General features: G+C 38.9%; 1 protein-coding gene across 1 annotated transcript in view; it reads left to right on the forward strand.

Annotated features, from left to right (window-relative positions):
• Positions 1-12,304, forward strand: part of eps15 (epidermal growth factor receptor pathway substrate 15) — a 32,752-nt gene that overhangs the window by 4,788 nt on the left and 15,660 nt on the right. Inside the window, exons 7-13 of the mRNA XM_084388844.1 lie at positions 11-136; positions 434-493; positions 1,033-1,236; positions 1,373-1,518; positions 1,672-1,825; positions 3,095-3,180; positions 9,364-9,436. Coding sequence (XP_084244970.1) covers positions 11-136; positions 434-493; positions 1,033-1,236; positions 1,373-1,518; positions 1,672-1,825; positions 3,095-3,180; positions 9,364-9,436 — 849 coding nt within the window. The remainder of the gene's footprint in view (positions 1-10; positions 137-433; positions 494-1,032; positions 1,237-1,372; positions 1,519-1,671; positions 1,826-3,094; positions 3,181-9,363; positions 9,437-12,304) is intronic.

The following is a 12,304-nucleotide window of genomic DNA, read 5'->3' on the forward strand; positions in this document are numbered from 1 at the left end:
TGTCATATAGGCTGATGAGAAGCTGAAATTCGATGCCATCTTCGAGAGCCTCTCTCCGGCGGGCGGCATGCTCACGGGCGATAAGGTCAAACCAGTGCTCCTTAATTCTAAACTCCCTGTGGACGTCCTTGGCAGGGTAAGACAAGCGCAGTGGCAAGCAGGTTTATAATGATAGTGCAATGCAGGGTTTGAAGATGCAACTTTTACCTCGTCTTTTATATAACGGTGCATTTTTAGGCCTAACCACCAGGATGCACTCTTGAGCCATAGCTTGAAAGTATTGGGGTCTTTTAAAAAAAACGCAAACACCTGAAGTTTAGCTAAACTGTCTATCGCACTTCAAAATGTATTAAACTACAGGTAAATGACTCTGCACATCAGTAATAACGATTTAATGGACTGAAACGATCTGACGTTGGAATTAATGTTATAGGTTTGGGAGCTCAGTGACATTGACAGAGATGGCATGCTGGACAAAGATGAGTTTGCTGTGGTGAGTTCTGTGGGTAATAAACCACAAATGGGTTATTAATATTTTGGCATATTACTTTTCATCTTGCCTACTTTTCAAGGGTGACTTCACCCTGCTTTTTACATAGATAAGGCTTTCATAAAGATGACATGAACATCTTGTTTCCTATTTGAGAAAAGCTGCCCTTTACACTACTCTGATTTTATACTTTAAGAGTAGTCTTAAAGGAATAGCTCACTTCAAAATTCTGTCATCATTTACTCACCCTCAAGTTGTTTCAAACCTGTATAAATGTCTTTCTTCTGCTGAACGCAAAAGAAGATATTTTGAAGAATGTCGGTAGCCAAACAGTTGATGATTGACTTCCATAGTATTTTTTTCCTACTATGGAAGTTAATGGGGCCCATCAACTGTTCAGCAGAAGAAAGAAATTCATACAGGTTTGAAACAACTTGAGGGTGAGTAAATGATGACAGAATTTTCATTTTGAAGTGAACTATTCCTTTAAAACTGAAGAAGTTTGTCCAGTGTTAATAGTTAATATTTTTTGTGTGTTTTAGGCCATGTATTTGGTATACAGAGCTCTGGAGTCCGAGCCGGTTCCCATGTCTCTGCCTGCCGCTCTGATTCCACCATCAAAACGGAAGAAAATAGCCACGCCTCCTGTGATCACCCCCCTCCTACCATCTCCAGCACAGCATAAAGAGAGAGGCTCTGCCCACTCTGGATCTAAAACACTCCCAGCAAAACCTACACCACCACAGGTCACATTAATTTCACATAGTTTTAACAGCTTATTGATAATTTAGTTATGAATAATTCTAGTACTTGCTGCAAATGTAGTTTGAAAATGTCCCAGAGTTTCGTTAACAAACGTTATGTATAAATGTGTGTGTGCAGTGGGTGGTATCTCCAGCAGATAAAGCCAAATACGATGACTTATTCGTCAAGACAGATAGTGACATGGATGGCTTGGTATCTGGTGCTGAGGTCCGAGATATATTTCTGAAGACGGGTTTGCCGTCTGCTACTTTAGCTCGCATTTGGTGAGATGCTACTGCTTGGATTTAAATTTCCGTTATTAGTTTAATTTTCCATAAATGCTCATGCAGAACTAATTAGACCTAATCCATATCTTAAAAACACTAACACTGTATGGATTTCTATTGTAATGTTACTTTGGCTTGCCTTTTCTTTAGGGAGCTTTGCGATATAGGTGACGTCGGGAAGCTGACCCGGGATCAGTTTGCATTAGCTCTATATCTAATCAATCAGAAGCTCTCAAAGGGAATAGACCCACCCCAGACACTCTCTCCGGAAATGATCCCTCCTTGTGATAGACTGGCACGACAGGTACAGTGCTAATTAAATCATATGTGGAGATTTTTTTTTTTTTGTTCTTGTTGTTTTGAATGTGAAAAATAGAAGATGCTAGGATTTTTTTTTTTTTTTTGGTTCTGAGCTTCTGACCAATCCTTGAATCCTTTTAGATGTTATCTTTTTTTTATCTAGCTTGCTGCTTTCTGTCTTTATTTTGTAAGTTTGTTTCTCTCATAAACTACAGTTCATAAGTTTAGGGTCAGTAAGATTTTAAAATTATTTAAAGGGGTCACCGGATGCCCATTTTCCACAAGTTGGTATGATTCTTTAGGGTCTTCATGTAAAGTTTGTAACATACAATTCCTCAATGGTTGTGTAAAACACCCTTTTTACCTCCCCAAAAACAGCTCTGTTCACAGCGACCCGTTTCAGTGCATGTCTCTTTAAATGATAATGAGCTTTGTGCTTAAAGGGTAACTCTCGTCAAAATGCAATCTAGGGTCTTTTTGTTAATCTACCCGAGGCAAACTTTCGTTTAAATGCATAATTAAAATGGAAATGCCACTTTTAAGTTTGACCGTATTTTTGTTTTCGGTCAAATTGCCTTTTGAATGGGAGTGCTTGGGGCACTTCTATGATAGCATCAAAAATCGCTATTTTTAAAACACTAAGAAGGCTCGACACAAGATGAAACTTTGCTCGAAGTATCACCAGGGGCTCTACACATGAACTCGAGCATTGAGAACAATTGTTTGTGTGCAGAGAGTTTACTAAAAAGAAAGCTTTTGAACAACTCACTGTATCTGTGTCCGCCAGCATTTGACAGTCAAAAATAGTCGATCTCCGAATGCAGTCGAGTTCATGTGTAGAGACCCTGGTGATACTTCGAGCAAAGTTTCATGTTGTGTCGAGCCTTCTTAGTGTTTTAAAAAATAGCGATTTTTGATGCTATCATAGAAGTGCCCCAAGCACTCCCATTCAAAAGGCAATTTTTGTCCAAAATGAAAATACGGTCAAACTTAAAAGTGGTGTTTCCATTCTAATTATGCTTTTAAACGAAAGTTTTCCACAGGTAGACTAACAAAAAGACCCTAGGTTGCATTTTGGCGAGAGTTACCCTTTAAGAAACATTTCTTATTATCAGTGTTCAAAACAGTTGTGATGCTAATATTTTTGTGGAAATTGTAACACTTTTTTTCCAGAATTCTTTGATGAATAGAAAATTGAAAAGATTTTTAGAATTTAAACTAAAATCCCCTTTTCTTACTTTTCTATGCTTCCTCCCTCCCTGCTCCTGAACAGAACAACGCTCTCTTAGTACAGGCTGCAGATTTCTCCGCAATTAAAGAGTTGGACTCACTCACTAATGAAATCATGGATTTACAGAGGTGAGTTACTGATTTTACTTCTCTCTCCTCATGTCCACAAGACAGCGTGTTTGAAACTAAAACACCTGAATGTACCTGAATTCAAATTTCTGGCCTTATCTTAATGTCTTGTGGACCCCATGGACTGTGGATATTTATACATAAAGGAAGTCATTATGGGTAGCCACTGCTTTGTTGTTCTGTCTGTATTTTCAAGGCTTTAACATTTTTAGCATACAATACTCTCCATTTCTCTATTTATTTATTTTTGCACTATCAGGCCATCTGTTTTAATATAGTGTGTGTTTGTAGTTTCCACACAATGTCCTCACACAGGTGCACAAGAGCTTATGAAACCACAAAAACAGAAGTGTGGGTCTGACAGTAATCTCAGTGTCAATGTGCCCAAATCTGTCCTCGGGTCATGATAAATGCTCTTGAACTGATGAATGGTTTCTTTAATGAGTATCTCTTTACTTAATGTTCCTCGCTCTGTCATCGTAATGTGCAAGGTCATGTCAAGCTGAATTAGTTGCATGAATCACAGACAGTGTTTAGACTAATAAATCACTAATGTTAAAATCAGAGTGAACCGGAATTTGCAACCGACTTTACTTCAGTATTGTTGTGTTTTCCTATAGACTAATTTTATGATGCATCTAGTGAAGTCAAGTCACCTTTCCCCTACCATTGTTTTGCGGGCGACGAAATCCAGTCATAAAAATGGAATTTACTGTATAACGCAGAATTTCACGGAATTTGTAAAATTTTTGATGAATAAATAGAAAGCAGTTCAGTACACTTGAAATCAAATCGCGATTTCATATATATGTGAAATATTAAACCGCAAAGACTATTTAAATACAAATCCTGCATGTTCTTGTGTGAATGAATGGTTTAATTTTAAAAACGCGTAGTTTAATTTACCACACACACACACACACTGAAGCTCGTGTGTGTGTGTATATATATATATATATATATATATATATGTATGTGTGTGTGTGTATATATATATATATATATATATATATATATATATATATGTGTGTGTGTGTATATATATATATATATATATATATATATATATATATATATATATATATATATATATATATATATATATATATGTTGTTGTTTTTTTGCCTATTTGAGGTCACGAATGCATGAACGTCGCCTCTAGATCCGCTCCGAAAGTCACTTCGTGAGCATTTAACCGCTTCATTTGAGAAAAACTATCATCATGTCATAAACGCACAGAAACTCAAAGGTCTTCACGGCAACCCGTCAAAATAAAGGTTCGGTTTAACTTGACAGAAATATTACTGTTGTACAGTAGAATTTAGATATGTCTCAATGTAATAATACTAACACTAATACAAATAAATTATCATCAACTTTATTTTTTAAGGAATAATAATTATGTGTCTTCCATGTTTTAATTTTAACAGTAAGGGCCCTATCTTACTGCAATGCAGCGCCAAGCGCGGCGCAAGTGTTTTTTGCTAGTTTCAGCCCGACGCAGTTATCATTTTCACGTCCTGTGCCACGTTGCACCCATGCTCTGAAAACGAGGTGTGATCTGGCGCATTGTTGGCTAGTTGCTATTTTGAGGCAACAGAAATAGACTACGCCATTGACCAACTGAAACCTGGTCTAAAGTCAATGGTGCAAAAAAAAAGATTTTTATTGTGTACATAAAGATATAGTGGAATCTGGCTTGTCCCATAGATGGTCTGCTTGCGCACTTTTACCTCGTGCACGAGCAGTTCCGTTTCCTCTCTGGAGACGGCTTCGGTCTTTCCACTATCAAATTCCGTCATGTAAATAGCGAATCTGCCATGGTGCAAGCGCAACTGGCATTTAAAGGGAATGGGAGATGAGACTCTGATTGGTTTAACGCACGTAAATCCCAAAACACACCCATTCCTCATTCAGAGAATAGGGACAACCCTTTTAGACTGCGCGCCGACCATTTTTCCCGTTGTTAAACTAGCAAAAGTGAATTCGGACACGCCCTTAGTGAACTTGCACCCTGCGCTTTAGACCATGCACTTAGATTGTTAAAATAGAGCCCTAAAGCTCATTGTGCAGCACGTTATTTGACAAACAGTTTGTTTAATTTCATATGATTAAAATAAATTAAATTAGTGTTTTATGTCTTCATTTGATTATCAGAAAAACAACACCACAGAATTAGTGTGAAAAAATTCATAATACATTATTTCAATTAATTAGACATGCTTTTTGATTACGAAAAATGTTACACCACGTATCCGTAACACGCCCGCTCCGTAACACTAGCAGTTTCGGGGGGTCTACCATAGCGCTCGCCGCTTTATACAATACAGATTTTCAAAGCAGCTTTATATGATAACAGGAAAATAATGGTCAATGAGTCAGTTCAGTGTTGACTCGGTTTAGTTCAATACAGCTATAAAGCAGCTCTGAGGAAAACAGTGATGTCACTATCCAGTTCAGTTTAGCTCTCATCCAATAGGGGCAGTGCAGTCAAATCAATAATATTGCTGAATATTGAGAGTCCCCAACTATGCAAGCCAAAGGCAACAGTGACAAGGAACCCAAACTCCATCAGGTGACAGAATGGAGAAAAAAAAAACAGCTTGGGAGAAACCAGGCTCAGTCGGGGGACCAGTCCTCCTCTGGACCGGATCCAGCTGACTACAGGAACCTCGGGATAAGAATGAGACAGACATGCTAATATTAGGGTAAATGCCATTCCTCTTACAGTGAAACAAGCACATCGGATGGTGTGGGAAGTGTTCTCAGTTCCGGTTGACAGTTGATTTATGCAGCCTAACAATCGTTTAAGGGATTTAAATTATAGAAATATGATAGTGTGTTATGGTGTATTCTAGGTTAAAAAGTAATGTAATGAAAGTAAAAAAAATGTATACGAGTCCTTAAATCACTTCCTGTAAGCAATGAGTCTCCAGAGAAGGTAACACCTTGTGATAGGAGTCACTAGCCCACAGAGGAGAGGTGGAGCTCTCATTTACACAAACATTGAAAGAGGAAGATGCCCCCACCTCTGGTTTCCCCTCCATCTTTGGCTTACAGACTTTGAGCAAAAGCAGATACAGTCACCTGTCAGCTCCCAGCACACTCACTCTCAGTGCGAGATAGACGCTTCACAGCAGTTTTTAGCACTTCTCACTTCCTGTGAGTGCAAGAGAAAGAGTAAGTGAGAAGTAATGAGTCTGCTTGAAATGGAGTGTGCAGAAGAAGATGAGCAGAAAGGATAGAAATCAGAAAGGTTCTATACGATGGGCTGTTGTTTGACACTAAAATGATGCGTGCGGTTCGGGATTGCCTTAAATCTCCACGGCAACGGGCGACCTCAGGTGACAGGTAAGAACAGGCCACACCCTCTTTCTAAAAAAGAAAAGCAATTATATTGTGTATGGACTACTCCTGCTCTGTTGTTTTTTTGGCTGATCCGGGCTGCTCAAGGTCCAGTTTATTGTTGGATTTAGGACTGTTGCCAAGACTTTTATTTCAAGCCCTCATTTTGTCCTGTATTATTTATATATCGCCTTTTAGTCTTTCTATTTTCTTGTTTTCTCCTCCTCTCTCTTTCCTCCTGGGAGTCTCTGACTCACAGTGTGTGTGTTTGACTCTTGGTCAGATCCATGTGTGTTTCTCTGTTGTTGCTGGGAAGACTGCAGCATGAATTCACTGTGTCAGAATCTGGGAGGAAACGTTGAGTCAGAGCTTAAAACAGTTCAGCCTTATCCAGGAAAGATGCCCTGATAAATCTTGTTGGGAAAGATTTGTGTTATTATCAAACTGTTTCATGAAACATTTTTCTTTATTTTCCTTTTCTAATCTTTCTGTTTTACTCATGCTAGATCACAAGCCTTGTAACCTAAGAGAGATTCTACGTAAAGAAACATTCCAGCATCATCATAAACCTATTTTTACATTATTAGGTTTAGAAAATAAGTTTTCATATGCGTTGACACCATGAGCTGTGACTAAGAAGATACATATGTTTTCACACCATAGCCCTTTAAGATGATGGTAGTTGATCTTATGTTTAGAAATGGATTTGCCATGCAAATGCATTTAACAAAGCATCTTATTTCTCATGCATGGATTGTGTGGCGTTGGCGTAGTGGTTAAAATCTGGGCTGGTAACCAAATGGTGGATGGTTTTAACCTTGAAAGATGAGTACCATGACAAATAAACATTATCTACGTTTACATGCACTGAAATAATCAGATTATAATCGGATTGATGGCTCAATCAGACTGAAAACCTTCATGTAATTGAGCTCCGTCCAAATGTGGGGGTGTAGACCTGAAATAATTAATCAACAGACAAAAGGAAAAACTTAAATCTTTTTTTTTTTTTATCAGATTAAAAAAATACCTTGTGCTTATGCGCAGTGCCGTGATGCATATGATTACATACATTTTACATCTTAAACTATGCGTGTCTATTTGCGTCTCATCTTTTAAATATGTGACCCTGGACCACAAAACCAAAACCAGTTCTGTTAGCTTTTTACCGGTGTGTGGTGGAGAGTACACTCACCTTGTCCATCACTGCCTGGTGCGGAAACTGTTCTGCTGCTGACAAGAAGAAATTGCAGAGGGTAGTCAAATCAGCCCAAAAAATAACTTTGAGCAGCCTACCCTCTGTTGAGGGCATGGACACCAGCAGGTACAGAAGCAGAGCATCCTGTATTATGAAGGATTCCACCTACCCGGCAAACAAACTCTTCAATCCCCTCCCCTCAGGCAGAAGGCTAAGAAGCGTTAAAGCCAGAACTAAAAGACTGAAATGCAGCTTCTTTCCAGATGCTGTGAGAATCATGAATGCCCTGCCTTAGGGATTGCTTTTAAAAAACTTGCTGCTTAGTTATTTATTACAGTTTTACTCTTCAGTTATTTTTAATTTACCAAGTTATTTTACATTTTTTGTCTATTAAAACTGCTGGTCCTGAGTACATATTTCGTTCTCATGTGTCAACATTTACAGAATGACAATAAAAGACCTTGATGTGCCTTGACATGGGTACATTTTTTTGAAATTGAGATTTATACATCATATGAAAGCTGAATAAGCTTTCCATTGATGTATGGTTTGTTAGGATAGGACAATATTTGTCCAAGATACAACTATTTGAACATCTGGAATCTGAGGGTGCAAAAAAAAACCGAAACATTGAGAAAATCGCCTTTAAAGTTGTTCATTTATGTTTGCGATTGTGCTGCATTCACTCACTAAAATACATGTTTTATATATTTACGGTAGGAAATGTACAAATATCTTCATGGAACATGATCTTTACCTAATATCCAAATGATTTTTGGCATAAAAGAAAAATCGATCATTTTTACCCATACAATGTATTGCCACAACTACAGCTTATAGTTAGGGTCAGGGGTTTGTTTTGTTAGAGAGAGGTGTGCTATTACTTACTAAACCATCAGACTTATTTGCATTATGGAAATTTCATTCCATTTTATATATATATATATATATATATGGCAGCAAAACTGATTTAATAATTTGATGATCATCATTCACACCATGTCGTATTAACCGTAATTGAGATTTCAACTTGTAAAAAGTGTTCACGGTCTTGTAGAGCTCATAATTACAACTTGTAAACTGGTAATTTTCTAAGAGCTCCTATTTGTACCACCTGACCGCTGCAGATTCATTTAGGCGTTGATAGTGTTGCCATAGATATGCATCATTTCTCAGAGTAGAACGTCACTCACATGTTGTCATCTTAAAATTACAGAATATATATATCTCAAAATGGCCGGACATCAGACAATTAATATATTATTCTATTAATATAGCACTACCAAGAACCACTCACATTTGTAGGAAGTGTGGTTGTTATAGAATTGTGTGCTAAATTCAACCTGCATGACCTAAAGATACAGACAGTGGAATGAGTGAAAACACCTCTAATGTATTCCAACCCCACATCCCCCATCGATCTCCCTCCATGCTTCCTTCCTCCCACAGAAAAGCATCTGCTCATGTGCAGCTCTGACACACTGACTCACGTACAGCCTCTTCTCACACATACAAGCTCAGGCAGCAGATGCAGAGATGGTGCTGGAGGGAGATGCTGTCCATGCTGTTCCAGGCGGCTGGCTGTCTGTGCCCGCCGTCGCCACTGTCATTAAATACTCATGTCTTTGCTGGTCTTTCAGGGAGAAGAGCACGGTGGAACAGGACATCAAAGAGAGGGAGGAAACTATACGACAGAGGAACAGTGAAGTCCAGGTATGAGTGATTTTCTAATTAAATGGAAAATAAATGTGGTGTTTTATTTGACTGATGCTGATCTGACAGAGACATTTAGATATTTATTTAATAATTATTATGAAATAATTGTTTTAATTAATTTGTTAATCTTTTTATGCAGGCAGCTGGCTGCATCCAAGTTATTTCAGTATTTTTATTTTATTTTGAATAATTTTATATTAGTTGTTTAAAGACATCTGACTGCATAAAATTTATGTCTATATATTTTATTTTGAATCATTTTATATTAGTTATTTGAAGGCAGCTGGCTGCTTTAAAGTTATATCTGTGTTTTATTTTATTTAAAATTGTGATATTAGTTGTTGCTGTATTGATTGTTTCATAAATCATGTTGTCTAGATTTTACTGCCCACTTATTTGGTCAATAAAGGGCCAGAAAAAGGAGAACAGGAGCCAGCTGTTTTGGCTGGCTGTCTGTTTTATCCTCCCTGTCATCTCTCTGTCCTCTCTGCTCGTCGTGGATCAGTTCTCTTCTCGCTGTCTGTCAGCGGAGTTGAGAGAAGTTCAAGGTCTATATATCTGCACTGGCTTCCTGACTCATAAATTTGTTGTTCATTTCCATCGAGATGTAGGCTGCCTCTCTCTCTCTCTCTCTCTCTCTCTCTCTCTCTCTCTCTCTCTCTCTCTCTCTCTCTCTCTCTCTCTCTCTCTCTCTCTCTCTCTCTCTCTCTCTCTCTCTCTCTCTCTCTCTCTCTCTCTCTCTCTCTCTCTCTCTCTCTCTCTCTCTCTCTCTCTCTCTCTCTCTCTCTCTCTCAATTCAATTCAATTCAATTCAAATGAGCTTTATTAGCATGACTGTGTAACACAATGTTGCCAAAGCATGAACATATTATATATAAATAATAAAACAAACAAAAAAAAAACATATACAAACTAACAAAACATATATGTATAGATCATGTCATATGTAGCATAGTCAATATAAATAAATAGATAAATAAACACAATCTATCCTAATAAATGAATAAATACAGTGGGTCTCTCTAGAGAATTAGCTGACTCTGGCGTTGTGAATAGCTAACACATATTTAGCCGCTAGTGCAGCTGTAATATCATCTTCTCCCAGTAAGAAGAACATTTTCTCAGCGTCACTCAGTTCAAAGAACGATGGAATCAAGGTTTCAAATCTGGGCAGAAAGGTTTCTCTTATACTGGAGTATCTGGAGCAGAAGAGCAGAAAGTGTTCCTCATCCTCGATGTGCTGTAGGTCACAGTGTCTACAGATCCTCTGCTCTCTCTCTGTCCATGTTTGTCTATGTCTTCCTCTCTCTATCTCTAGATCATGGTCACTTAATCTGTATTTGGAGAGGATTTGTCTTTCTTTAAAATGTTTAATAAATAGATAACTGGCCAATTTAGTGGTTCTATTGAGGGTCGAGTAACATTGGAGTTTATTCTGGAGGGCAAAATGTGCTTTTAGTGCTTCATCATGGGTGTCTTTTAGATGTTTGTGGATTTGGTTAATGATAGGTTTGGGGTTGGTGGGGAGTATAGTCTGATGGACGAGTTGGAGAGCGAGTGTGTTCAGAGGATGAGGTTCTGCTGAGGTTTCATTGGCGAGGAGGGCTTTATATTGGACTGACTCTGGATCAGACTGATGGAGGTGATGCCAGAACTGAACACATCTCTTCTGGATCTCGATGTTCAGCGGGTACAGGCCTAGCTCAGCCCTACAGGCGGCAGTGGACGTGTTTCTGTGAACCCCGAGAATATTTTTGGCAATTTCCAATTGTAATTTTTCTACTAATGTTTTATCCCAATTTTTAAAATGTAGTACTGGTCCCCAAATTTCACATCCATATAAAAGAATTGGTTTTATTATTGAATTATATAATTTTATCCAGGTTTTAATGGGTAATTTTAAGTGTCCACATCGTGACTTTATAGCATAGAAAGCCCTCCGAGCCTTTTCACCGAGTGGTTTTCACAGCCAGACCGAAGCGTCCCGAAGCGCTGATGTCGATGCCCAGATAGCTGTAGCTAGAGCTGTGCTGCAGGACCTGGCCTTTATACAGGAACTGGTGTTTGTGTCCCTGAGATCGGGCTTTCTTCTGGAACACCATGACTCTGGTTTTGTCCAGATTGACGGTCAGGGCCCAGTCGTTGACAGTATTGTTCCAGCAGGGACAGGCTCTGCTGAAGGCCCTCAGGTGTGCGGGACAGCAGGACCAGGTCATCCGCGGTACAGCAGACATCTGACCTCTGACCCCTGTAGAGTGAGGCCGGGCGCAGTAGAGCTCTCAGCGCTGATGCCAGATCATTGATGTAGATGTTGAATAGAGTCGGGCTCAGGACTGCAGCCCTGCCTCACTCCACGGCCCTGCTGGAAGAAGGCAGTTCTGTGGTTGCCGATCTTCACCGCACTTTTGCTGTTGGTGTAGAGAGATTTATAATGTCAAACGTTTTTCCGCCGATGCCAATTTGTAGGATTTTGTACAGTAGACCATCATGCCCAAATTGAATCAAATGCTTTTTTAAAGTCTACAAAACATGCGAATATTTTCCTTTGTTTGTCGTTGATGTTCTTGTTGATTATAGGTGTGGAGGGAATAGATGTGGTCAGATGTGCGATGTTTCGGTAAAAAGCCAATCTGAGCTTTATTTAAGATGTCGTGTGCTGAGATGTGTGAGACGATGCGTCTGTTGATGATACTGCAGAACAGTTTTTCCCAACACACTGCCCACACTGATGCCGCGGTAGTTATTGGGGTCGAGTCGATCACCGCTCTTAAATATGGGGTGATGAGTCCTTCAGACCAGATCTCAGGGAAGTGTCCGGACCAGAACACCAGATTAAATAATTTGGCTAGAGTTTGAATCATGCTG

Source organism: Rutilus rutilus (assembly GCF_951802725.1).
Source record: "Rutilus rutilus genome assembly, chromosome: 19".
Lineage (NCBI taxonomy): Eukaryota > Metazoa > Chordata > Actinopteri > Cypriniformes > Leuciscidae > Rutilus > Rutilus rutilus.